The sequence below is a fragment of the Pogona vitticeps genome, chromosome 2 (genome assembly GCF_051106095.1).
Source record: "Pogona vitticeps strain Pit_001003342236 chromosome 2, PviZW2.1, whole genome shotgun sequence".
Lineage (NCBI taxonomy): Eukaryota > Metazoa > Chordata > Lepidosauria > Squamata > Agamidae > Pogona > Pogona vitticeps.
The window spans coordinates 194,641,276-194,668,967 of record NC_135784.1 but is presented as its reverse complement, the minus strand read 5'-3'; the positions used below and the strand labels follow the sequence as shown (position 1 = coordinate 194,668,967).

At 42.3% G+C, this 27,692-nt stretch overlaps 1 protein-coding gene across 9 annotated transcripts in view; it reads right to left on the bottom strand.

Moving 5' to 3' along the window:
• KEL (Kell metallo-endopeptidase (Kell blood group)) overlaps positions 1-20,486 on the bottom strand; it is a 55,176-nt gene extending 34,690 nt beyond the window's left edge. For 2 of the 9 annotated variants that reach the window (XM_078384769.1, XM_078384774.1), the window contains exons 1-2: positions 8,392-9,027; positions 1,608-1,734 (exon numbers count right to left, since the gene is read on the bottom strand). In XM_078384769.1, coding sequence (XP_078240895.1) covers positions 1,608-1,734; positions 8,392-8,409 — 145 coding nt within the window. In that variant the 5' untranslated portion in view covers positions 8,410-9,027. Of the gene's footprint in view, positions 1-1,568; positions 1,735-8,391; positions 9,028-13,018; positions 13,163-20,111 lie in introns of those variants that run through there. The other 7 variants (XM_078384770.1, XM_078384775.1, XM_078384767.1 and 4 more) reach the window with 7 other exon arrangements.
• Between the last annotated feature and the right edge of the window lie 7,206 nt (positions 20,487-27,692).

Here is a 27,692-nt window from a genome sequence, read left to right as displayed (position 1 = left end):
ATTCCCCCCCCCCTGGAAAAAAATGCACCAATATTATACTGACCCTTGGTGAAGACAGGCAGACATTTCATCAACATTTCTGTCAAGTAGATTATTTCACTTAAATTATGAAGTATCCAAGGATTTTTCCATTTTTCTCCCTAACCCTTTTCCCCCCAAAGGCTTCCACATTCAAAGCAGATGACATTCTTCCAACAGTTTCCCTCTGGCTGCATTTCCTAACAAGAAGTCCAAGGCCTACGGAGAGGTGGTGCCTCTATCTTTGAGTGGGGTATGTAATTGTTCTGCACAAGGACACCCTCTCCTTAAAAGAGGATCGTTCCATGAATGATCCAAACTACATCTTGGGACAATCAGGCAACTGAAGTAGGAAAAGGAAGAGAGTGGAGGACAGAGAGAATCGGCAGAGTGGGATTATTAGCCGAAAGCCCACGAAAACTGAGCTGCAGAGAAGTAGGATAAGTCTCCAAACCAGGCAGCACAATCCTCTCTAGCTACCTGGTAAGATGGGAAAAAAGGGCTGAATCCAAGACGTCCACTCTCCACATAGGGCTAGCCAGAACGGAGGGAGTTATGCTACAGAGGTGTGTCCAGAGGTGATGACTTTCCCCCTTCCTAAATTCTCTGAGTCAATAAATGCCTTGTTGCATCTCTGCTGCCTCTACAACTCTCTACACACCCCCATTAAACATTGCAGGTGGGGGAGAGTTCCTTTGTTGTCACATTAACCCCAGGTTACAGCTTTATGCAGACCATGAGTCTGCTCCAGATTGGCTAAAAGTGTGATGGGCTTGCATGGGGGTATACCCCATGGTACAGTGGTTAAACTGCAGTCAAGTGCCCATTCATGGCCTGAGTTCGATCCTAACAGATTCAGGTAGCCAGCTCAAAGCTGATCTAGCTTTCCATCCTTCCAAGGTCAGTAAAATTAATACCCAGCTTGTTGGAGGGGGGGGGGCAAAGTAGTTTTTGCATAATTAGCCACACAAATGCTTTAGCACTATGGGGAAGTATATAAATCGGAACAACCACATAACAAACCTCTCTGACATTGGGACTCTTAGTGGATGTGCTTATAAGGACATTTTAAAACTATTTGCATTTACTAAAAAGGCAGTCGACATACAGAAAAACTAAGACAGAGCTGGAGTGAATCTTTTGTCCACCTTTAACTGGGTAGGGTAAATGCCCTCTCTGCCTCATTTTCCCTTGAGGAGCTGGGATATGGGCAAGCATACTCTGCGTGCGCATGCACACACATGAGGGACAGAGAATGTGCCTATGTGCCCAATTGGGGGGGGGCGGGAGGAGTACAATTTGCACTGGCCTTACTCACATGGCTGACTGCACCATCCCTTATGGCCTCTGGTGCCCACTTCAGCTCTTGGAGTGAAAGTAGTTTCTACCCTTGTTCCAAAGCACTATTTGATCATCAACTTATTTGTAGCTCGATCTAATATTTCAAAAATTGACTGGAATAGGTACAGCGTTCCACTTTATCCTGGAGAACTTCCATATTTCTAGTGGCCCATGGCTGAAAGGGGGAAAACAAATGAGAAGGGGAGAACCTTCAAATGGGAAGCTGAAGAGAAGCAACCTTCTTGTACCTATGCGGCGTGTGGTGAAGACAATGAGTAGCACAAGGCCAACAACAGCACTGAGCAGCAGCGAGAAAATGAGCAGGATTTTTCCACGTTGACATCTCTTCGCAGCCCCTCCTGAGAACTCAGATGTCTGGAATTAGAAAGAACAGAGTTGCAAGTCAGTCCAGTGTGAAGTCAGAGACGATCCTTGATGTTTAGATGATTTCTGTACACACTCAGAAATAGCCAACTGTGTGATTTATTGATATTCCATTAATTTTGGAATTAACTGTCTCTGTCTGGCCGCCATCTTTAATATTTTATCTTTTTATTGTATTTTTATTGTGTTTTAATTGTTGTAAGCTGCCCAGAGACCTTTGGTTAGAGTAGGCAGCAGATAAGTTGAATGAATGAATGAATGAATGAATGAATGAATGAATGAATGAATGAATGAATGAATGAATGAATGAATATTAGTTATTTTTAAAGAGGTTGGTTTTTCCCTGTTTGTTATCTTAATTTGATTATTAATGTAGTTTTCTTCCATGTTTGTGTATTGTAAGCTGCCCAAAGGAGTGGCCTGTTCACTAGATAGCGGGGGTAAGAATTTAAATAAATAAATAAATACCCATGTTGAGTTAAATACCATTATTAGATGATTAGGGTGTTTTCCTGCTCAGATAGGGGGGAAAAAAAGAATCAGAACACACCTGCAGCAAGTCCCAGCAGGAACCAGCCTGAAGGGAACTCTCTGCATTCATCATATGGAAACACTTCAAGGAGAGAGGAAGCTCCGCTCTTTACAAAGCGATCCTCTACATATGGAGAGTGATGGCAGCAGCACTCCTGCCAGTACAAGTTTAGATTATTTCCATAATATCTGAATAGAGCTAAGCTAGTTCGCACATCCATGAGCATATGCTTCAAATATGGGGATGGGCCATCATGTCTAAGACCTTAGCAGAGCCTTCTTAACAGCTTCACAGCTGAACTTTCATAACATCACCTTGAATTGATGCACCCGTAAGCTGAGAGCCGTCTAATAAGGGAAACTTCCAGAGAGTTAAGTTTCCTTTCTGGAAAAGCAGCATCTTGCACACAGTTCACAAAAACAGATACCGTCACACACCGTATTTTTCGCACCATAAGACGCACTTTTCCCCCAAAAAACAGGGGGGTGGAAAGTCTGTGCGTTTTATGGAGCGAAGAAAACAGATTATATTTTCCTGTTTTCTTCTCCTAAAAAATTGGTGCGTCTTATGGAAAGGTGCATCTTATGGAGCGAAAAATATGGTATTTGTTTCCTCTTTAGGATGCCATAAACAATTTTAGTTAGCCTATGCTGAGCAATGACAAAGAAGTGGAAGACATGAACTTGCATTTCCTAAAGACACAAAAACTCCACAATGAAAAAGAAGGTATCACTATATGCCAGTCAAGCTTACCTCACAAGTCTGCTTTGAGGATCGGGCAGGATGACCCATATGTGCCACCCCTTTCCTCTTTGAAAGATGGGTAGGAAAATTAAGTGTGAAAAGATAACTAAATTACAGTATTAATTAACTATTTTCCTTCAAATATACTACTGTATATTATTCCCCCATGACCTTAAAAACCTAAAGAATCTCCTCTAGGGGACTGGCAAACTCTCTGGAGCAAGTAAAGCACAGATTTTTTTTTGAAATTAGACTTTCTCTCCCTCGTTCCACAGTCCCCAACATCTCCCATATGATGAAATGGGAGCCCAAGGGAGCTCCCCTCTCCCTTCTGGCAGGGGGAGGGGAGGAAGAATCAGATTTTTTTTTAATTTCTGAAAAATCATTGCACAAATTATATGGCTGGACTTCAGGCACTGAAAGGAAATTAATAGGTCCCCCCCCTTTCACCTCAAACATAATAAGGTTTGTTCCTGGGTCATCTTCTGGGTCTTGTGCTTGTCCAAATTTACAGGCATGCAGGGGAGAACTAAGCCCCCCTCTCTCCCACAATACGCACTGAGGGTTTGGAAGCAATAACCCTGTAATGTTATGAGGGCTCTCAATTTCCTTCAGCATCCTTCAGGACAGATACTTTGTTGCTGTTAAATGTTGTCCAGTTGCTTCTGACTTATGGTGACCGACCCTATAAATGAGTTATTTCCAAAATGTCCTGTCCTCAGCAGCTATGCTCAGCTCTTGTAAACTCAAGCCTGTGCAGTGTGGCTCACAACCTTGGGTCTCCAAATGTTCTTGGATGACAGCTCCAGAAACCCTGGCCAGCACAGAGAGTGGTGAAGGCTTCTGAGAGTTGTAGTCCAAGAACATCTGGGGACCCAAGGTTGGGAACCACTATTGCAAAAGAAAACCTGCAGTGCAATCCCTTGTCCACCAGTGTAGCAACACGCTAGAAGAGAAGCTGATCCCCATGCCTTCCATGACATCTTTGTCCTGGGCCGTGACACCCTGTTATTGGAATCTGGGGCACTGCCCAAGGAGAAAGGGGCCACCCTTTTCTTATCCTCCACAAGAACAGGCCCATTTCTCACACCAGAGAAGCAGGTGTTCCAGAAGAATGGCTCCCTGCTAATGGAAGTCACCTAAGCAAGGTTCAGGAGACAAAGACCACTGGTAATGAGGGGAGGCCAAAGTGGAGGGGATAAAAGGCCTGGAAAAGGAATCTAGGCAAACCCTAACCACTGGACAGAAGAGGGAGGCATGGTGGAGGAACAGGTCAAGGACTGGGCAGAGACACCAGAATAGCCCCATCTGGAGCTCGTGAAGAAAGTCCTCCATGACTTGGTCAACTGGTCCAGAGGTGTTAGGGTCAACAGCCAGCAGCTACTCTGAGCTACCCCTCTACAACAAAGAGGGAATGTTGGCAGTGCAATTGGAGCAGCTGCACCAGGTAGCAAACAAGGTCTGGGGACCCCAACCTTAATGTGATGGAGACCTAAGTGCATATTAATGCTACTGAATTGGACTCAGGACTTTGCCCAGGGAGGGTAAAGGGAAACATTCCCCACCAAGGTAAGACACTATCAAGCAAAGGTGAGTGGTGCCTTGAACCAGGAAAAAAGTATAACTGGTAAAATTCAAGTTCTTTTGTTTCCTTTTTGAACGGCTAATCAATGTTTCCTAATTACAGTATGTTAAAATATCCTGCCTTGGAACTGCTTTGCCTGAGCTCTTGGGTCCTTTTGACACTCTTCTACCCATGGAGGATCTGCAGGCACAACCAGGAAGAGTACCCTGCCTAAGAATTGTGGGGGTGGGAATTGAATCTGAATTTAGCCATCTTCTCCCCCACCCACCCCAACATTCTCTACAAAACACACTTTTATTCTCTCTGGGTATCAATGAAAGAATCATCCTTTTTTAGAAAATACAATACAGTAACGAATATAGGGGGTTCAGGTGCCTCTTCCGTTCTCTCTCTCTCTCTCTCTCTCTCTCTCTCTCTCTCTGACCCAGAACAGAAATGCAGGATTGCAGGCTCATATGGTTGCAACAAAGCTGCAGAAATGCAAGATGCATGGCTGGTAAAACTAACATTGTTTTACAACAAAACATTGGAGAATCTGAGGGAACCTGTTTTGTAACTACCAAATTAGGGTAGGCTTCCAAACCATGAACTCCTTAAGCACTAAAAGACATCTGATTATGAAACAGGAGCATTTCACATTTCCCACATCTTGCAAATGGATTTGCTTTGCTTTGTGAATGGTCATCAGAAGTACAGTGGGCCCTTGACTTACAGACGGCTTGACTTACAGACTTTTTGAGTTACAGACTTCTCTGGCCGCAAAATTTAGGTTTGACTTGCAGACTGAGAATTGACTTACAGACCAGAAAAAAACCAAAATGGACCAAAAACGGCCTGTTACGGGATTAATCGGTTTTCAATGCACTGTAGGTCAATGGAGACTTGACTTACAGACTTTTTGACTTGAGAACCGCCTTCCAATACGGATTAAGTTCTCAAGTCAAGACCCCACTGTAAAACTGGGATCCATTAGAGAGTATGAATCCTCCAGCACAAAACACAGCCAGAATCTTGTCTCTGGAACATCAATGTGCTTTCAGCTTCCAATGACAAGTTATCACTAATGTACAGTTTCACCCTTAGGCTGCAATGCTACACCCTTTTGCCTGCAAATAGGCTTTCATGAATGCATTGGGCATAACTTCCAAATAAACATGTCATGACCTATCCTATCCTAGCAGCCAGAGAAAGGTACATTAATCAATTACACAAAACTTCCCCCCCATCTCCACCTTACCCCTGCTTGCTAAAATCCAGTTTGAATGAAAATATCTTAACACACTGCTCCTGGAAATCACACAAATAGGGGCTTTGGCAGTACTCCAGAGGATAAGAATTCCAGAGTTGTAGAGAGATGAATATATTTTTCTTTCTTTTTTCAAAATCCTACTTTAAAACCAACACAGCTCTTTTCTCCAACTCTGCACTTAAAGTAAAACATTAAGCTTAAAGAGTTATTAAGTCATATGGTAATAGACACAGGAGAACATAACTGAGCTGATATTCAATTATCAGCCTTTACATTTTATATAAAATGTATACTGTTTGGAACTAATCTAAATTAAATAGTAATTGCTAGATAACTCAGTACGTAGTTTAGTCATCTGTCTGCCTGTAGAGCCGGAGGTTGGGCGCTCAGTTCCCCACTGTGCCTTTTTTGACGGGAGTTGGACTCAAAGATCCAACGGGCCTCTTCTGGCTTTGTACCCTGTTTCCCCGAAAATAAGACAGGGTCTTATATTATTTTTTGCTCCAAAAAACACATTAGGGCTTATTTTCAGGGGATTATTTTTCATGTACAACAATCTACGTTTATTCAAATACAGCCATGCCATCTTCTTTTGGTTGCTACACAATGGTGGAGGGCGGAATTTCACTTAATTGGGGCTTATTTTGGGGGTAGGGCTTATATTATGAGCACCCTGAAAAATCATACTAGGGCTTATTTTCAGGTTAGGTCCTATTTTCGGGGAAACAGGGTAGTTCTCTGTTTGTTATCTTCCCACACACACACTATTTTGCTGCTGTTGCAAAGGAGATTTAAAGTGGCAGGAAATGAGGCATCGAAATACAAGTGAAAACTCTATAATCCATGTGTGACAAATTTTATATTTCAGGACTCCATAAACACTCACTTGATTGAAAAGACAAATTACTGCAACCCACTGATAAGATTAGAGAGCACTGCAACCTACTGTGGCTTTTTTGTTTCATTCATCAGCCAAACCATTACTTTCATTCACCAAATGCCAATTTGCTCATTTGCCAGCACAGTCACCAAAGCCAAATCCTACATGCCAAAGCAGAAACCTGCTGAGGGGGTGGAGTGGGGAGGATTAATCAGGGTTGAGTTTTGTTTTGTGGCAACATTTTGCTCCCCCCCCCAAAAAAATCAGTCTCAGTGACCTGACTGCTGTCAGCTGACTGCAAACCGTTAAGAAGCCCTGCCACAGTCTTTAATATGTTTCAGCCCTCCAGACATAATTTTGGGTAACTAAGTTTAAAATTGTCGCATTGCTGTCACATGCTCCCGACGGCATTTGAGAGAAAACAGAGATTATGACTATTATGTACTCTTAACAGTGCTAGTTTCAAACCAAACATCGATGTCTGATTTCCCTGTCATTACCAATGGCACATTGTCAAGGGTCCTTCAGATGTTGCTTTGACCCAATCTAATTTAAAAATATTTAAAGCAATCTGGAAGGGACTGGACGGTGAGAGTTATAAAATTAGCCATATTTACTATCAAAGTAAGGCATTCCTGGGAGTGGATAGAACTGATAGGCTGAAATTTTTTAGCCAAGTATCCCCTGTTACATGAGCTGAAAAGATAATTCCACTGTTCCAAATATCTAACATCAAGGAATCTGGGAGCACAAAGAGGACCTGAAGTGCTCGGCAGCCTGTGTGTACATGTCGACATGTAAAAGGTATCCTTCCCATTTTCCTATAAAGCTAAATTTACACAACACTCAATAAGAAACTAGCATTGGAAAACAAGGTAAACGGAGTCAGTGGAATACGGCTATATATGGGCTTTATGAAAATGAAATCCTTAGAAAATTAGCCCAGTAAAGATATTTACAGTGTAATCCTATACACATCTATTGAGAAGTAAATTACATTCAGTAGTGCTTAAAATGGAACATCAGCTAGTTTAGGTTTGCATCTCTGCATACGTCTCCTCTACCAAGGCTGCATAAATGAATCAAAATGTGACAGATTAATAGAAAACTAAGAAGCATCTGTTCAGTCTTGGAGAATGTAAATGAAACCACTACTATAAGACAACCCAGTGATAAATTTCTAAAAATTAAGGTGTTGCCATAAATTGACAGTCTTTAGTCTATAATTTGTTACCCGAATCCTCACTCTGGTTGCAGAAAAGCATCCATAAAAGAATGGTATTTCTGTAGATGCTCAAAGACATGGTCATCTTAACTATTCATTCACATATCCTGAATCTGAGCAAGGTGCTGAAAAAAGATAACATAACATTAAGCCTTAACCTGTCGATCAGCATGGAGAATTTTACCAACACACACACACACACACACACACACACACACACACACACACACACACACACACACACACACACACTTAAATCAAAGTTTACATTTTGAAACTCGCAACATAACAATCCTAATCTCAGAAGCCTGGCAAAAGCTGTCCTAAAGTTTTCAAGTGCCTGGACATGTGACAGCTGAGAAGAGAGAGGAAATACAATGGGGTAGAATTAAATGAGTAAAAAGCAAAGAGAGACAGTCAGGATTTGCACTACCTGTGGAGGAGTCCTCATATTTTCACTGTAGCGTTCTCTGTGAAACTTCTTGTTGGTTCTTTTTCCCCTCTGCCGTCTCTTCAAAGAACTGCAAACTGTATCATTTAAGATCAGAGACAAAGCCTTCCCTTCTTACTCTGGCTGAAGGCGCTGAAGAGGAGGAGTGGCAGAGAGTTTGGTCAGAATAACATCCTTCAAGAAAACAGAACTTGGAAACTGCTCCACCCACCACCCTTTCCTCCTAGAACACGTAAAATCATACACAGTCTGTGATCCCTATGATGGTACACTACTTTCTTACTGGTCTGGAGTTTACAGCCTCTTCTTGCTTCTCCATCTCTCTCTCTCTCCTTCCATGCTGAATTACCTGTTGCACACCTCTTTAAGACCAGAATGTCTTGTGTTCACACACAACTGACATCTGTGCCATGACAGCTCATAGCTTTCAACAGGGTTTTCTTTCAGTCCTGTGCGTCTCTCGTTCCAGCCCATCTCACCCCCACTACTCCACATGCCTGCTTTGGTCTGATATGTTTTCTGCACATCGCCTGTTTCAGCCTGCTGCAGTGGGGCCCTCAGGCTTCTGCTAACATTCATGCTCAAAATAATGTAAGCTGAGGATTCTAACAGTTGTCCTTCTCACTCACCCTCCAGAAACATCAGTAAACTAAATGTGTTTCTGCTATTAGCATATTCACATTGTTGTTATTTTCTATGCAGTAACTTCACAGCTGTAAACAAGAGTCAAACTACACATTACACTCTGACGTTGGCTGGATGGGCTCTTTCTTTGTCAGTAAGTGTTCTTGGAAGAGTTTTGCAAGGCAAAGGCAGGTATTTAATATTTCCTCTTAGCAGGTTTACCCCGTGAAACCCCCTCTCCTCCATGACCCTCTTCAGCAATATTCACATTCTATAGGAAGGACATTTCAGAGAGAAAGCAGGCTGGGAGGGAAAGGTTTACCACTCTAGTGCTGTCAAATTATTGCTATATATGGCTAGAGCAAAATATGTGTTGTCTTTGAATTTCTGAATATCTGGCATGCTTTTTCCATGTACCAAACATGTGGAAGTCAGAAGGGATTTGTGGTCCAACTGTTTCACATGTCATTTATCTGTGTGTGGTAATCACCATTGCCATTTTGACTTTTCAAATGCAAACTTTTAAACAGTGATTTTGCAAAAGGAGTTCCAGCATGAATTGCTAGGGATTAGCCTTAAGATTTCAACTCTCTCTGTAGAATCACTAGAGACTAATCAGATAGTACATCCTATCCCTTACATGCATGTGTGTGCATGTATATGCTAACACAAATCCTAAAGCATCATATAGAGAGCATGTCCAACATTTTTATACACTGAGCTGCTGAGGTGAACCTGAAACATTTTTTACATGATACGGAAAATGTGTTTGATGTGTCTGTAACTAAAAGAAGAAACATGCTCTTGGCTTTTAAATAATGGGCAAGATAAATAAATAAAGCATAGTGGAAGTGGGAAAACAAAATGTGAAAATATGTTCAGCCAAATATCTATAGGAAGTACCACAGAATATCCTTATTTTTACCTTTAAAATGTTGGAAGGCAGTCATTTATAGAAATGTTTTGACTTACAATAATGCCAAGGCTGCAACAACTTACTCGTGGGTAGACATGCCTAGTGTTCCTCCTTTAAGGGGCCTATAAAACCAAAGCCTTCCAGAGCTAGAGTTACACAAGGACCACTCTGTGGGGCTGTTCAGGTTCCAACCAAAGTTTGTTTGTTTGTTTGTTTGTTTGTTTGTTTGTTTGTTCGTTCGTTCGTTCGTTCATTCATTCGATTTCTACCCCGCCCCTCTAGACAACGTCTACTTGGGGCGGCTTACAAATATCATAAAATATCATTAAATACAATAAAACATCACAATCATAAAACATTTAAACAATAATATAATGTGATCAAGATGGGGAATGAAAGAACACAAAGATAGATTTCAAGAATTGACAAGAGGGAAGGCCTGCCTGAAGAGCCACATATTTAAATGGCTCTTGAAAACACCCAGCGAGAGAGCCAGGCAGATCTCTGGTGGAAGGCTGTTCTATAGTCGTGGGGCCACCGCCGAGAAGGCCTGGTTTCTTGTTCTTTCTTTCCAGGCCTCTCTTGGCGTTAGGCCTTTCAACCGTCCCTCCTAGCTATGCCAAGTAATTCGGGCAGATCTGGGTGGGAGAAGGCAATCTGCCAGGTACTGAGGTCCTAAACCGTTTAGGGCTTTATACATCATTATTAACACTGAAGTCGATGCGGAAGCGAATGGGCAGCTAGTGTAAGGCAGCCAGAGTGGGAGAGATATGCTGGTGTTTTCTCACCCCACTAAGGAGTCTGGCCACCGCATTCTGCACCATTTGAAGCTTCTGCATCAATCTCAAAGGTAGCCCCATGTAGAGCGCATTACAGTGGTCTAATCTCAAGATTACGAGAGCGTGGATGAGAGTGGTGAGGGCCCCCCCATCAAGGTAGGGTTGCAGCTGAGCGATCCGCAGCAGATGAAAATAGGCAGAGCGGGCCACGGATGCTACCTGGGTTTCCATAGTAAGCGCCGGGTCCAGATGTATCCCCAAGCTGTGAACCCCACTCCGTGTGGTGAGAGTCACCCCCCAATAGAGAGGGAGTTTCCCAAACCGCCAATGGAGGGGCCACCCACCCTCAAGACCTCCGTCTTGTCCGGGTTCAGCCTCAACCCCCTCACCTGAATACTACTGGGTTAGTCCCCTCACCTGAATACTTTGTGTTGAGGGGAGCTTGGAAATAAAGACAGCATGCCCCCCCCCAATATTCAGATTCTGATTTCTTTTGTACTTTAAGGAGTTTTCTCATGATTTATTTATTACTACCATGTTTCCCCAAAAATAAGACAGGGTCTTATATTAATTTTCGCTCCAAAAACACATTAGGGCTTATTTTCAGGGGATGTTTTATTTTACAGTCATGTCATCTTCTTCTGGTTGCTGCACAATGGTGGAGGTCGGGGTTTCACTTAACTGGGGCTTATTTTTGGGTAGGGCTTATATTACGAGCATCCTGAAAAATCATACTAGGGCTTATTTTCAGGTTAGGTCTTATTTTCGGTGAAACAGGGTAAAAAGTCTCCATCAGCTCTCACCAGACCTTTAGTTAAAAAATAATAATAATAAACAGCAAAAACCAGGGCCAAATGAAAAATAATCTCTGCCACTATTATTCAGTCTGGCAGGAAGTGGCTAAAAGACTTTAGCTATAAACTTTGGCTGGAATACTAAATCTGACACTAACACAGTAGAGAGTGTTAAGAAGCCTGACTCACCTACCCTATATGGTCCCTGCGGGCCATGTGTGGTCTCAAGGCCCAAACGTAGCTCCCATCTCTCTCCCGCCGCCACCTGGCACTCCTCCATAGCCTTTGCTTTTGCTAAAAGACCCCTTGCAGCATCTAAGGCACATTCATCATGTTCCCCACCTTCACGGCCTGTTTTAGGCTCAAAGCGATTTGGACCCATTTGGGCCTACAGGGGTGGCTGGGTTGTGTGTGACAAAATTGCCACCACATTTCCTAGAAGCTGCATAATACAGTATTTTAAAATCAGAAGATGAGGAGCAAGTGATCACAAGCACGGACCTCTGAAGTCCAGAGGAAGACATGCTGCCCACAGACCGTTAGAAGTCGACCAGCCCAGATTACAGTAAAATAATCTCCATATAAAGTGCTTGTAATATTCAATTTAAAAGTAATATATCAATGCTAAATCGTATGATCATCTCTTGACAACTGAAACCATTCCTGAAAAAGATATAACCACATAAGGCACGCTTGTTGAGAGGAGCCTTGATCTGTTCGCCTTCCACAAAACATCAGATTAGCAATCACACTATAAACACAGCCTTTCCGGAGCATTTTATACCACAAGGATTTTTTTTTGAATCCTTTAATCGGTTTTGATGTATTTAATTGCAATGAAGTTTGCTAACCACCTTGGGAGATTTTTCAGGGGCAGAGAGAAAATGAGATAAAAACAGAAGTAAAAGTAAATTAATTATCCCAAAATATCAAGGAAATGCCTGGGGCTACATACCTGTTTCCGGCCTATAGGTGATGCTGACCTCTCCCTTTTGTCATGAAAGATGTAAACCATTGTATCTGTTCTATGGTCTTTACAGCTTTTGTGGGAATCCACAGACTAGTCTTTGTAGAGTCCCACAAAAGTTGATAACCACATTAAAACACACACAATGCTTAAACCTTCTATCACAACCTAGGGAGGAAAGTGTGCCATGTAGGCCATGAGCAGCCAACTTGAACCTCGCATTTCACAGACAATTTTGAGGAAACAGATGATTTTACTCAAGGTGCTAGGCTACAAGTCAACAGAACAAGGGCACAGACTGAGTGCCGGCTAAATCGTGGGATACAGCTTCTAGTAGCACCGAGCAGAAGCCCACCACCAATCGTGTAGCAGTCTGGCTCCTTGTCTGGAAACAACAGTCAGCTTAGCACCCAGGAAGGCTTATTCTGCATATTCTCTTCTCTGAAGATAATTTGGAAAGCATCTGAGAGGAGGCTCTGAATCCTGTCGAAAGAGCAGTTCAGTTATTTCGCAACAAAAGGAGGCCTACCCCTGAAAGCCTGTTGCTGAAGCCAGACTTTGAGCAGTCTTGTACCTGAGGAAGGAGCCCAGTTGTGTTGGCCCGCTCCATGCAACTTGGTTAGTCAGACGAAGGCTGTGTCTCTAATTACAGTCCCTAGAGGCAAATAACTATGAAGCTGTTCTGAAAGTTTCCTCAGAGCAGGACACACACACACACACACACCCCGCCGAAGAGCTCCGTCTGTCCTTATCCCTGAAGTGCACATGGAGAGTGTGTTTATGCTCATGAGATAATACTGTCAGCTTTCCTATAGGCTCAGTTTATTAATGAAACCAATTTAGCCAATGCTGTGAAGCACAGTGAAGATCAGACAGAACTGGGCATCAGACGCTCCAAGCGTATTCTGGCGTACTTCTCACTGTGGTGATAAAACAGCCTGGGTAATGTGACTTCAAAATGGGTGTGGAGACTTCCATTTTAATCCATCGGTCTACACAGAAAAGCAGATGTCAGAGAAATTGATTCAAGCGCAGCCTTCCCTCTGAATTCTAGTTTGATGCAATGTTATTTGTAAGATTGTTTATTTATATAAGCCCTCACACCATAGTATCAACTCCTAGACGACCCCTCCCCACACATCAGGTGTACGTAGAGTTGCCAGATACATGGTTACCAAAAGGAGGACGTAGAAAGACAAAAAAGAGAACAGAGGAGGACGGACGTATTGAATGTTTCATTTGAATTGTTCAAGATTAAACCCACAATTAATACAATTTTATTACAATAGCTGCCAATAAATGTCTATTAATACAGCGGTCCCCAACCTTTTTGGGACCGTGGACTGGCTGAGCCTCTGAGGAAGGTGCTCTCTTGGGTGCATGCACAGGAGCCCATGCACACACATATGCGTGCCCACCCCTTCGCATGGGTACTTGGGTGCATGTGTGAAGGGGTGGGGGAGCGCTCACACTGGCGTTGGCACGCACGCGTGTGCGCAAATCAGCTGCGGGGAGGGGAGTGGGGGGTGGGAGGTCCCTCTGTCTTAGTGAAACGACCAAGAAACAGTCATGTTAAAATTTTTTTTTTTTCAAAATACCAAAAAACATTATTTAAACAGCCAATTGTACCCGAACCCACCCCGGCTGCTCACACTCTGCACATGCTCAGAGGCAACCTTGCTAATCTGGACGCCCAAACAAGGCTCCGGCACAGGTGGCGGAAAGCGGCGCCAGGCAAAATTGAATGAGGCAGCCTCCCCTTCCTCCGAGGGTCATATATTCAAGGCTGGGGGGTGTGGGAGTCCCTGAAAGGGACTTTGAACACACACAGTCCTGGTGTTCCGCTCATGCTGCCTTTCTGGGCTCCACATGGGCTGGGCGGGCATGGTGGATCACCGAGCAGCCGTGGCCGCAGCAGGAGGAGGCGAAGGCTGCGCTCCAGCGCCGGTGGCAGGTAACAGTGGGCAGGTGGGTGGGGGTGGGGAAAGATGGGGAGGGGGTCCTTCCACCTCTCCCCCTCCCATCCAAAATTATAACATGAAATACAGTATACAAAAGCCTGACATTTTAAAGGTTTTTATCTTTGCCTGCCTGACGGAGGACATTAGGCTAAGGACGTCTGGCAACCCTAGGTGTACTACAACAGTGCATACTAGGCTTCCACGCCCACCTTAGCCACACATTTAAAACATTTTTGTTAAACACACAGACAAAAAGTTTGATTCAATTCTGTTTTGTGCCACTTCAGTAGCATAGAGTACTTGTTTTTCCTACTCAGAGCTCCTGAATGTAGGCCAGCTTATATAGTCAATTAAACTGAGTTTTACAGTCTCTCTACTGCTTTAGGTTGCCAAGGATGGTTGTATCATGCTGCTGAGGGGAAAAAAATAAGCTGAACCTTTCTGACCTAATTATGATTTGTGTGTGTGTGTGTTAACACATTTGCAGACTCTATTTGAAGCCTGATCCAGCGATCCACTCCAAATTTCTTTTTACCAAGAAATGCAACACAGTATGAATTCATACACATGTGTGTATACACATGCTATAGATATAAGAAATATGTATTTGTGCATTGTATGCACTCTGATGTACCCTATAACATGCAAGAGTTCCAATAATCTTTTTTAATTGTGTATGTTGTGTGGAAAAGGGTAATTAAATCTTGGTTCTCACCAGCTGTTTGTATGCACATACAGATCTAACAAAGAGATTAACATGGCTCATATAAGTTATTGGGAAAACTGTAAATGCAAGCAGTATGCAGATTAGAATTAATGTTCCCAGCATAGGTGCTTCCCACAAGATTAACAGCTATGGCATTCTTTCTCAGTTTGAATGTGACAGATATTTTCATACAAAATCAGTCAGCAAGCAATTCAAAAATTATGAGCTCCTAGGAGGAGAAAGAATAACACTGATTTTGATGTCCTCCAGATGAGGTTTTATGAGTGGTAAGATTATATGTTTGATCACAGCATACCTGGATTTGGAAAATAGGGTTTCTGCTGAATATAGGATAAGAAAGGAAGGGTAGTTCGGAAGAGATGAAGAAGATATATTCTCTTCTACTTCTTCTCTCATGTATTTTCCTCCCCCACCCACTTTACCCCAGTCGGCGTTTTCATTTGTGATGGCAGCAGTTGTAGGAACAACAGGTGGGGAAATGGAAGATGTAAGCACTTTCCTCCCAACCTACCCACTTCTCTCTCCAAGTCATGTACTAGTGGACCATCATAGGGATCACAGACTGTGTATGATTTTACGTGTTCTAGAAGGAAAGGGTGTCAGAGATGGTGGGTGGAGCAGTTTCCACTGGAAAAGTTCGCCACAGGAGGAGGAGGAGGAGGGCAAGCTGCTCCAGGTCTCTCCCTTCCACACTTTCATTCCGGCAGCTGTATCTCATGGTGAGGCACCAGCCGGGAGGCGGGCAAGGCGGCAACTCTTCCAAGCGGGGCTGTCCCACCCCCACCCTCTTCCCTGCCGCAGCACAGGCTTCCACAGTCGGGGCCATCCACGCAGCGAGCCACCAGAGCGTGCACCAGTGTGTGGGTGTATGTGTTTGTGTGACCCAGCGGTCAGGAACATGCCCAGCCTCCCAAGGCACCAGGTGCAGCCGCCGCCCAGAGGCTCAGGGGGCGTCTTGGGTTCAGATTCCCTCCACTCCCCGCTCCCATCCCCACCGGGAACTAATGCTTTGAATGGATGAATTGTGTTTCAATGTATTCCTATGGGAAATCATGCTCTGAGTTACGACCAACTTGAGTTACGACCATCTTCTGGAACCAATTAAGTTCATAACTCAAGGCACCACTGTACATCTATGCTGCTTCTTTTATAGCTGGTGGCGACCCAGATATCAGGTCTCTGTTGAACAACTCATTTGGTTCCAGCTAGAGTGGCAATCAACCCTGAGTGTTCACCGGAAGGACAGAGACTGAAGCTGAGGCTCCAATACTTTGGCCGTCTCATGAGAAGAAAAGACTCCCTGGAAAAGACCCTGATGTTGGGAAAGTGTGAAGGCAAGAGGAGAAGGGGACGACAGAGGATGAGATGATTGGACAGTGTCATCAAAGCTACCAACATGAATTTGACCCAACTCTGGGAGGCCATGGAAGACAGGAGTGCCTGGCGTGCCCTGGTCCATGGGGTCACAAAGAGTTGGACACGACTTAACAACTAACAATAAAAGAGTGACATTATTACTTAATGAGTATTCAAACAGAAGCTTTTATTCCTCAATTAGAAATGTTGCTTTGATTTCTTTCATCATGCTGCTGAATCGTACTATGCCAAAAGATCCAAGATTACAAGAATCAGTTGTCAAGCTATCTAGTAAATCAGATTTCTAAGATACTTCTACCCTTACCTAGAGACATTGCCAGCAAAATGCTTCTGAAAGTCAGTCTCCAATCCTAAACCACCATCTAGTTACAATTAGTCATTATTAGATTCAGCTGAAATCCATCGAACAGGTTAGTTATCACTGACTCAGGTTCCATGGCTTTAAAGAAGACTTAATAATATCTCATTTTAGCTGGAATGTAGCTACAACATTTAAATAACTTTGTTTTTGTGTGGCAGTAAGAGCTCCTGGGTATGGATAACACATCAAAAGAGAAAAGCAAATTATATGCAACTTTTTGGCATGAGATAAAGTTCCCTTAGGGGTGAATCCTTCAAGTTCCTTTTAATATTTCCTTTCTCTAGCTTGCTCAACTAACAAGTAAAAACTTGTACAAACCTGTAGTAATTTATGCAATCCAATTCCATTAACACTGTGATACTTTATACATATGTTGGAGCAACTGTTATTTTACACTGTTGTAAATCTGTTGCCCTGAGGGATCCCCATATACAGCAAATCTTTCATACATATTGTCTGAAATCCTATTGGTATAGCTAGGAAGAGTAATGATGTCATCAGCACGGGGAATTTGTAATGAAATAGGTCCCCCTTCTTTCTTGCAGCTTTTCTGACTTGCAAATATTGCCTTTCATTATTTGGAAGCTGTGGGAGCTGCAACCAGGAGTAAGGGGTCTTTCATTACTGAAAATGGCAGCCACTAGATTATGTGACGGCAGGGAGAGGTTTTCAATAAGGATGTGGACAGAAAAATTTCCATTTTTGCTTTGTTTTGAATTCTTTCAGGAGGCTGCCACTTTCATTTTCACGTTTTCCATGCATCAGTCCATTTGTTTAACACAAAAGGGCCCACCTCTTTTTGATCATTACATTTTGCTTTTTCCTATTTATATTTTCTGCCATTGGTCCAATATATCCCCAATCAACCACAAAAACTACCACCAAAAGCAGAGGAAAGGCAACAGAGAATGAATCTATTCCAAAAGCAGGCAGCAGTACAACCAAAAACCACCACTGAACAAAAGGGTCCCTCCAAATTTCACCAAAATATACCCATTTAACAAAATGAATACACAGCAAATTAACCAAAGAACATTTTTTTAAAAAAAACAATCAAACAGGAAAGGCTAACTCCTCACACAGAGGAAAAATAGCAGAATAAAATAATCACACATCCCACTCTGCTAAAAACCAAGAAAGCCAAGCAAGCAAATAAAGGTTAAAAAATATAATCAAAGCCTCTTTCCCACCAAAACGACTAGAATATGAGGCGATATCTCTTTCCACACTACTTGATGCCTCCCTTTCTCTACTTTTCATTGATTGCAACAGAAAGCAGCAAAATTAATTCAAGAAAGGAAAGGACCAAGAGGGAGGGAAATTCACAAGGAAATTGAGCCAGAAAGATATTTAAAAATCCCAAGGAAACATGCTGGTACAAATAGTCTGGCTTTTAGCAGCAGTAAAAATAATCCAAAGAAATGGGGAGGGGGAAAATATCCTAAAAAAGAGAGGAAGGGGCCCAATATAGAGGCTAAAGCAGGCTGGTAGCACAAGGTGGAGGGCACCAGGAACTTACACACTCACAAGGAATGACTGAAACAAAGAAAGAGCATCCTCACTGAGTTCCAATCCAGGCCCTTTTACATCATTCACAAAATTCACTATTGGACAAAAATTTCCTAGGCAATTTGACAGACAAGAAGTGAAAGAAGGTTAAACAAAAAAAGAGGGAGAAATAAAAAGAACCACATTTACACCCCTCTGTTCTATTAACAGAAAGCATTTGTATTTAAAAGGCTCTTTTGAGAATCCACAAAAGAACACAAAAAAGAGCCTCTTTGGGTTTTTTTTCATCCTTTGATTAAAAGACAAATGTTTCATCCCTAATTTAATGAAAGTCTTCCTCCTCCTGTGTCATGGCTCCCACACAATGAAAGGGATTATTTTCAAGTCCGAAAAGCTGTGAGAATGAAGGGGATAGTTCATTAATGAAATCCTCTCATTTTGTTAATGAAATGCCATCACCCTCCCACAGGCATAGCTATGGGAAGAGGATTTCAGCTGTTATATGTCTTTTTTCTCATGCACTTATGCTTGTTGTCACTGTATATATCTGTGAAGATTCTCAGTCATCCAGGTGAGGTTATGTGAAAGTTGAATCATGGCAACTGGACTTCTTTCTTACTAGGTTTAAACGTTTCGCTACTCATCCAAGTATGCTTGTTGCTATTTTCCTGTCCTGTCCCCCACCCCACCCCCATGGAGGTTCCCTTATAAGTGGAAAAAATATTAAATCACAATTTGCAAAACACATAGCTCCATTTGACCTCAGGTCAGCAAGTATTAATTTGAATATTGAACATCAGCAGCAACAGCTAGTCCTGCATCACACCTTCCTTGTTAACTGAGGTCCATGACGCTAGTCCTTCTTGGGGAGAAAATAGCCTGGAATGTCTTTGTGTGAAGACAGTGTAAAACCAGAGAGTTCTGGAGAGTACATTTTCCTTTAGGTGCTTTTGATCTTTTGCACAAATTCAAAGGCTCCCCCCCCTTAAAGAAAAATAAATATGACATTGTGCAAATTGAGATGATAGGACTATGCATAACATAGAGAAGAGCAGGAACGTCAGCAGTGGGAAGAGTTACAAGCTATGCAACTATACCAGCTTGCTTACCAGGGACAGAGTGTTATTGGGAACAAGTTATGGTGAGTTCAGTGAGAGCACATCACTTCTAGAAGGGCTTCTACAAAAATGACTCTTAAAAACACTCTGCAGGATGCATCGTGCCACTTTCCTTCCTTAACAGACTCTCTGTGTTAAGCAAAAGATGGAAGAAGTGATGGGCTATAAATGTAAGATACTGTTGTCTTGACTGTCATAAAATTCTAGGACTGAAGCAGGGCTATTCAGCGTTAAAAGCCATGTTTGGGGAGCGTTCAACATGTTGTGAGAAAGTGGCTTCCTAGCTATACAGGAATTCATGCCCTTTTCCTAGTGTCAGGGAACAAGATAGCTGGCAGGGACAGAGGATACCTAAAAGAAGAAGAAGGAGACTGAACAAATCACAAAAGAAAAATGTATTTTAAATCTTTTTAAGATTTACAGCCAAAGTGCTCTAATTCTTAAAGTCATGTTGAGCCTTTTGAAAATGGCAGACAATGTCCCCACCTATTATTAACGATTAACTCTTCTGAAACACAGAAAAACATCTGACTTTTCAAAAAAAGGAGAAGAAGAACAGGAAACTTAACTGAATGGGGCGGCCACAGTTTTCCTGGACTCTTAGGGCTCTTCCACACTGGGCAAAATTTCCATTCCACTTCACTGCAACTCGTCACGAAGACAGCAGGGCTTACCACGATTCTTGTCCAAAGAGCGCTTACAAAAGTCAGATGATTGAATCCTGTTTCTCTGCATGAAACTTTTAAAATCCTTTGGAAAATATGTTAAGGTTTCAGGGAAAAAGTGGCATATTTTCAATATTTACATGCTAAACTCTGCCTCCAGAAAGAGTCGAAAACAAAAAAGGAACTCTGCCATCAGCAGCAAAGAGATAGCACAGAGAAAAGCCTTTAAAACGGAACCCAGTGCTTCTACAGAAGCAACGGCTCAGTCTGGACAAACACTAATTAGCTTCTACTCCACAGTGAAGGCACTTTCTTATCTTCCTACCACAAGACTTGGTAACCTTCAGCTTTTCTGGGGTTGCCTTGTAAAGGAACAGTACGTACACTACAGGCCACTTTTGAAAAATAGAGCCCAGTTTCTTCTGCAATTTTGGATGCATCTTTAATTCTTATTTTTGTCTCAAGATTTCTGAATAAACACTGTTCTCAGACTTGGGACACAGCTGATTCATTACTGAGTCCCATGACTTTGTATCAGTGTAGTTGTGTTATATCAATATCAATCCATGGTACCTCAGGTGTTTCAGTACCTGACAGTCACTTAACACATTTTTATTTATTTCAAATATTTTTGCCATTTTCCTTCCTGATGAGATTTAACAATGAGTTAACAATGAAAAGCATAGTGTTCCCTCCCTCCTTTGCTGCCCCCTTTTCCCCAAAAGGTGCTTGTATTGGCTTGTCTTGATTGAAAAGGTGCTTTTCAAGGTGATCTGTTGTCTGAAAGGTGCTTGGCTTTTCTCAGAAGGTGCTTGTCTTGGCTGAAAAGATGTTTTTCAAGGTGTTCTGTTGAAAAGGTGTCTGTTTCCCTCCTTCCCTCCCTCTTTTCTTTCCTTTTTTTAAAACCGAAGTCATCTTAGGTTAAAAGGGAAAAAAGAAAAAAATTCTGCCCCTAGTGGTAGGGATTAACCAGCTTTGCATTAGTTCCTATGGGAATTAATGATTCGAGTTACAAACCGCCCCTCAACCTAAGAACCAAAAACAGCCAGAACGGATTAATTGGTTTTCAATGCATTCCTATGGGAAATGCTGATTCGACTTACAAACTTTTCGACTTACAAACTTCCTTCCGGAACAGATTAAGTTTGTAATTCGAGGGTTGGCTATAATGGGGTGACACAATTTCATTATGGGGCAGAAACAAAGAGTCACAGGAAGGGAGTAATTCCAGACTTAAGCAGGTAGATTTTTCCACAGAATAATAGCTCTAAATTGTAGCAGATAGGATTTTTAAACAGCACTTCTTCCATGACTCCCATCTAAATAGCTTTGTGTATGGTTGTGTAGTTCCTCAACTAAATAGCTTTTCAATTATATGTTCTTAAAAAGGGAACTTCAGCCTTGTTTGCAGTTTGTTTTGGATGCCTTTTACAATCTGCCTTGCACTTCCGAGATTAATCCAATTTTGTCTGTATAAATCTTCCCTGCCTACAGTGATAAATAGACACTGAGGCCAAAGTCCAGTTGTTAGTACTAGCTAGAGTGCATCAGTCAAATAACCTGCTGAGTGGTAAGTCAACTGGTATGGAAAGTACATTGATTCAATGGCTCTAGACCAGTGGTTCCCAACCTTGGGCTCCCAGATGTTCTTGGACTACAACTTCCAGAAATCCTGATCAGCACAGCTAGTGGTGAAGGTTTCTCGGAGATTTAGTACAAGAACATCTGGGGACCCAAGGCTGGGAACAACCAGTATAGACTATACAGAACCAAGCAATTGTATTTAGGCCCTGGGTAGCAATAATACCACTCTCAGTATTTGTTTCCCACTTCCCTATTTGATTAAGAATTCTGGAGGTCTTAAAACTCATTTCCTGATTTGTGACACTGTTTATTTCTAGAACGGGTATTGCCATATCGTACAGGAAGTTGTTTTTTTTCCCTAATGGACTAACATAACTGTTTATGCTTTTTGTTTTCTGCATTAGCAATATCTTTTAAAGAGGAAGGACACCAATCTTTTCTTATTGTTGCTGCTTTAACTAAAAGAGGATGTAGAACTGATAGCCTATGCATCCATTGATCATTACGTGATGCTGCTGAGTGTGAGTCTCCCATTACAAATCTTCCTGCTCTGGAGCCTGTGTGTGATAATAGTGGGTGACAGAATATGCAGTACAACATTAAACCATTGATTAGGAACCTCCTTTTCCCTGGGAATTTTTATTAACCACTAAGGAGGTTGGCATGTATGGCGGTTGTAAGGACGTCACAGGGACATTTATCAGTCGACTTCTTCCTTATCACTGAGCTGCAGATGACAGTTGTGTGGCATGAAAGCTCAGGGCCTTTTCAGATCCCAAGAACAGCCAAGAACAGCTGTAGTGGGAAGGAGATTTGAGGCCCCCTCTAGGCAGCAAAATGTCTTTCGCCAATACTCAGAATGGCTGAGAAGAACCAGAACTACTTCTCTGACAGCAGTTCTCACTACAGTCTAATAATTGCTCTTTTTCTGTAACTGAACTGGGACTGGAGTTGACCAGCCACATGGCAGGGAATCTATTATTTGTTTTGGGGCCTGTTCACCTCACTGTGTGTCTGTTGACATGATTGGCATAAAGTGACTATGGTACTTATACATCACCCGAAAAGAGGACATAGCATCACCATATAAAAGGATACTGCTGCATAAAATTGATTTTGTTTTGTTTTGGTGATTGCTATCATTTAAGCGGCATTTAAAGAGAATCTTCTGAATAGGGAAGACTGTGGTCAAATACATGATGATAGTTACTTTCTCCAGTCTCCCAGGCTGGGGATATGAGCATTCGTATATAACTTTGATCACTGATCCTTCACTTGGCCTCCTCTTAAGTGGCAGAGCACTTTTACTGATAAAAACTTTGTCACAAGGATGGGCGAGATACTGATGAGATCTTCTAAAACAACAATTTAAGTCTGATTGCCTTAGTACAAATGCAAAGAAAACTGTATTAAATATCAGCCACCAGAATGATCTTGTGTCCTCTCCATTCCATTCCAACATTCTAAATTCCAAACATAAAGGGAAGGACATATTTATCTATCCAACTGAGTTCAGTTTTTGGAAAAAGTCCATAAAGTGTTTTAAAATAATTCTTCTTTGTGGTCTCTGTGATCCACTCAAATGGGTATTGTGCCTGATCAAATTGTTTTTCAGAATGTTCCAAAGCTCTGTTCCTGAGCTTTTCCAGTATATCGTAGCCTTGCCGCATGTGATAGTGATGCCACCGTTCCATCTATATTAATATCGGCAGTGACTTAAATGCTAATTACAATGACAAATGTCTTTGAAGTACAGTACTCTTCTGATTCCAAAGACAAATCTGTTTAATGGAGTTCATTTCAGTTTTTTGTCCACCCACCCCCCATGGGAAACACTGACCCTTTGTCTCCTTGGGAGAATTTCAGATTCTGTCTGCATTTTGTATTTATACGTGACCAAGGGCTTGGTTACATGTGGTGAAAAAACTATTTTTGAACCAAGTTTAACGTGTTTCAAATTGATTTCAAATATCAATGTGTATATATATGTATGTATGTATGTATGTATGTATGTATGTATGTATGTATGTATGTATGTATGTATGTATGTATGTATGTATGTGTGTGTGTGTGTGTGTGTGTGTGTTTGTGTGTGTGTGTCTATATCTATATCTATATCTATATCTATATATACTGTACATACAATGTATCTGTCTATCTATCTATATATATCTATATATCTCTATCTCTATCTATATCTCTATATCTCTATATCTCTATATCTATATACACACACAATGTGTACACACACACACACACACACACATACACACACACACAAACTGTCTCCCTGAAAATAAGCCTCAGTTAAGTGAAACCCTGTCCTCCACCATTGTGCAGCAACCAGAAGATGACATGACTGTATTTGAATATATGTAGATTGTTGTGCATGAAAAAATAAAACATCCCCTGAAAATAAGCCCTAATGCGTTTTTTGCGCACAAATTAATATTCATTCAGCTGCAAAAGGATTGAGGGGGTTGTTTATTTTAAACTGCTTGTGAAATTGATTTATTTTCAATCATTTCAACATACAGTGGTGGCTCAATTTACGAGCTTAATCCATCCCAGAAGATGTTCGCAAGTCGAAATGTTCGTAAGTCAAATCAGCATTCCCATTGAAATGCATTGAAAGCCAATTAATTGGTTCTGGCTGTTTTTCGGTTGTATGTAGAGGCGCCGGTTGTAAGTTGAAGCATTAGCTCCAATAGGAACTAATGCAAAACCGGTTAATCCGTCCTCTACCACTAGGTAGAGATTTTTTTTTTTTTAGCTTAAGATGACTCACTGGGCATGTGTGTGGAGCATGCCCAGGGAGAGGTCTCTGTGTGCCAGCTGTGGCACACATGCCATAGGTTCGCCAGCACTGCTATAGTTGTTCTTCACTAAGAAGTATTAGTAGCACAGTCTCTGGCTTCCTCTAATTGCTGTTCTGGAATACATGTGAAAAAAAATTTTCTGGATTTTTTTCTGTTAATATTTTTTAAATTTTCAGACTGTGGATATGTGAATCAGCTAATACTGATCCCACAGATAAGGGGTCCTATTGTATATTAAGATTAAAAAAAACAAAATGAAACTTAGAGAAAAAAATTAAAATCTCTAAGTTAAAAGCCAGCATTCCTGAGACAACTTGCTGCTTAAAAGCCTGCCTGAAGAGGAAGGTCTTTGCCTGACAATGGAAGGACAAGAGGAAGGGGGCCAACATGGCTTCTTGGGGCAATGCATTCTGAAGCCTAGGAGCAGCTGCTGAGAAGGCCTTCTCTCATGTTCTCACCAAATGAGCTTGGAAAGGTGGTGGAACCGAGAGGCCTCCCCAGAAGACCTTAAAAGCTGAGTGAGCTCATATGGGGTGACATGATCCTTCAAATAGCCTGGGCCCAAACTGTCTAGAGCTTTATAGGTAATAACCATCACTTCAAATTGGGTCTGGAAACAGACTGACAGCTAGTGAAACTGTGGTAAAAAGGGAGTTACATGCTCCCTATAATTAGTGCCAAGTAGCAGTTTAGGTGCAGCATTTTGAACCAGCTGAAGTTTCCGAACTCTTTTCAAAGGCAGCCCCACATAGAGTGCTTTGCAGTAGTCCAAATGGGATGTAACTAAGGCATGTGTCCCTATGACCAGATCAGACATCTGAAGGAATGGACGCAGCTGGCACACTAGCTTTAACTATACAAATACACTCTTAGTCACCACTGAAACGTCTGTATCCCAGCTTAGGGTTGAGTCCAAGAGCACACCCAAGTTGTGGACCTGACTTTTCAGGGGGTGTTCAGGCTGAATTCAGATTTGCCTTATGACTTACCAGGAGCTCCTCTGTCCTGCTTGAATTAAGTTTCGGCTTGGGCCCTGGATACCTGAAGGACCGCCTCCTTCCATATGAGCCTACCCGGCAGTTAAGATCTAGCCAGGGGGCCCTTTTGAAAGAGCCATCCCTCAAGAAGGTAAGAGGGATGGCTTGCAGACAAAGGGCCTTTTCGGCAGCTGCCCCCAGACTATGGAATGCCCTCCCGACTGTGATTCGTCTGGCGCCGACACTGATGACATTTCGGCGCCAGGTCAAAACCTTCCTGTTCCAGAAGGCTTTTAACTGAAATAATATTAACTGTGGGTCTGATGGCAATTTTATATATATTTTAATTGTATTTTAATTGTACATATCTTTATTGTATTTTAAATGCTGTAAGCCGCCCAGAGACCTTTGGGTAGTGTGGGCGGCATATAAATTAAATAAATAAGAATAATAAGAAAAATAAGTTTGTTCGCTCTCATCTAGTCCATCATTGACAACAGACACTAGCACAGAACAGCTTCCTTGGAATCAGATGGGAAGGAGAGATAGAGTTGGTGTTAAAGTTGGGTGTCATCACCATACTGAAGGCACTGAACCCCAAAACACTGGAAAACCTCTTCCAGCAATTGTGGGGAGGCGGGTAAGAGTGCGTGCATGCACACGGACATTCATTCAGCCCTCAAAAATATGAAAAATATATTACGTGGCTGTGAAAAGTTTGGAGACCCCCCTTAGTGTAAGGAGGCATTCACCACTCCTTTACCAACTCTGCGAGTCTGGCTGCTTTTATAAGCCGAGAAGTGCAAGGGTCCAGCATCCATGTGATGGATTTCGCCTCTCCAAAAATCTTGGCCACATCATCAAGCTAAAAATCATTTAAAAGTAATTGAAAATCTATATGCATAGATGGGCATGTTAAAAATAAGCTCTTGATGTTTTGATTGGAGATCTTCCAATAGCTGGTAAGGCTATTGAATAATCTCATCTTTAAATATAATCTTCAAAGAGTCTTCATTAATTGCCGCCAAAATGCCTCTCCTGTCTCTCATTATAGTAAGACACATCTGTGGTTTCTAATTATATCTGTACAGCTGCAATACATTTCCATGAACCAAAGTTCTTGACTTAACAAAAGATCCAAGCTTTTTGTCAGTTCTGTCATAACTAACAGCATCCAAGAGGAGGACGGTTGTGTTTGTGCTCATTATTATGAGCACACCACGTGCAGCTGCTTAGCCACTACATGAGAAGAAGGCAAGATCACTCTTCCCAGATTCATAGCTTGATTCCTTTCTATGGTTCCAGAGGCCCAATACAGTGTACAGTGGTGCCCCGCATAGCGAGGTTAATCCGTTCCGGATTAACCCTCGCTATGCGGAATCGTCGCTAAACGGGTAGGGAAAAGGTTCCAATACCTTGCTTACTTACCCGTTCAGCGAGGATTCCCCTTGCCAGCAGCCATTTTCGCTAAGCGAGGGCAGGGCGTAAAAACGGCTGCCAGCAGCCATTTCCGGGCTTCCGGCGGCCATTTTGGAGCCGCCGCAATACCCGATCTTCGCAATGCGGATTTTCCCATTGCGAAGATCGGGTATGTTTCCGTATAGCGATCCCGAAAAAGGGATCGCTATACGGAAACATCGCTATACGGTGCACTCGCTAAGCGAGGCACCACTGTATATGCTTCTTTTAAAAAAGTGGACCAAAAATAAGTGTCCGAGTAACACATTTACATCCTTTGAACCTATTAATTCAGTAACGGCAGTGTATGTGTTCAAATTAGACACAGTGCCAAATCTCTGAGCAGGCCCTGGCAAACAGCCCTCTGGAATTTCTTCCTCCACAATCAGGAGACAGAGAAGGAGGCTGGCTAGAAAAAGCAGCAAGAGAGGCGCTACTTTACTCAGACAGCTTCCTCTAGTGGCTCTCCCTTTTTCCCCAAAAAGCATTCATAGATGTTCTTTTCATCCCATCTCTATCCTTTTCAAGGTGGTAAGGTTTTCCATCACCATCCTGAAAATACAAACATAATGCAGTTCCACGAGAAAGGCAGAAGTTCTCTGTCCTCGTAGAAAGCCTTGCCCTTCCAGGAAAGATGGCGGCGCAGG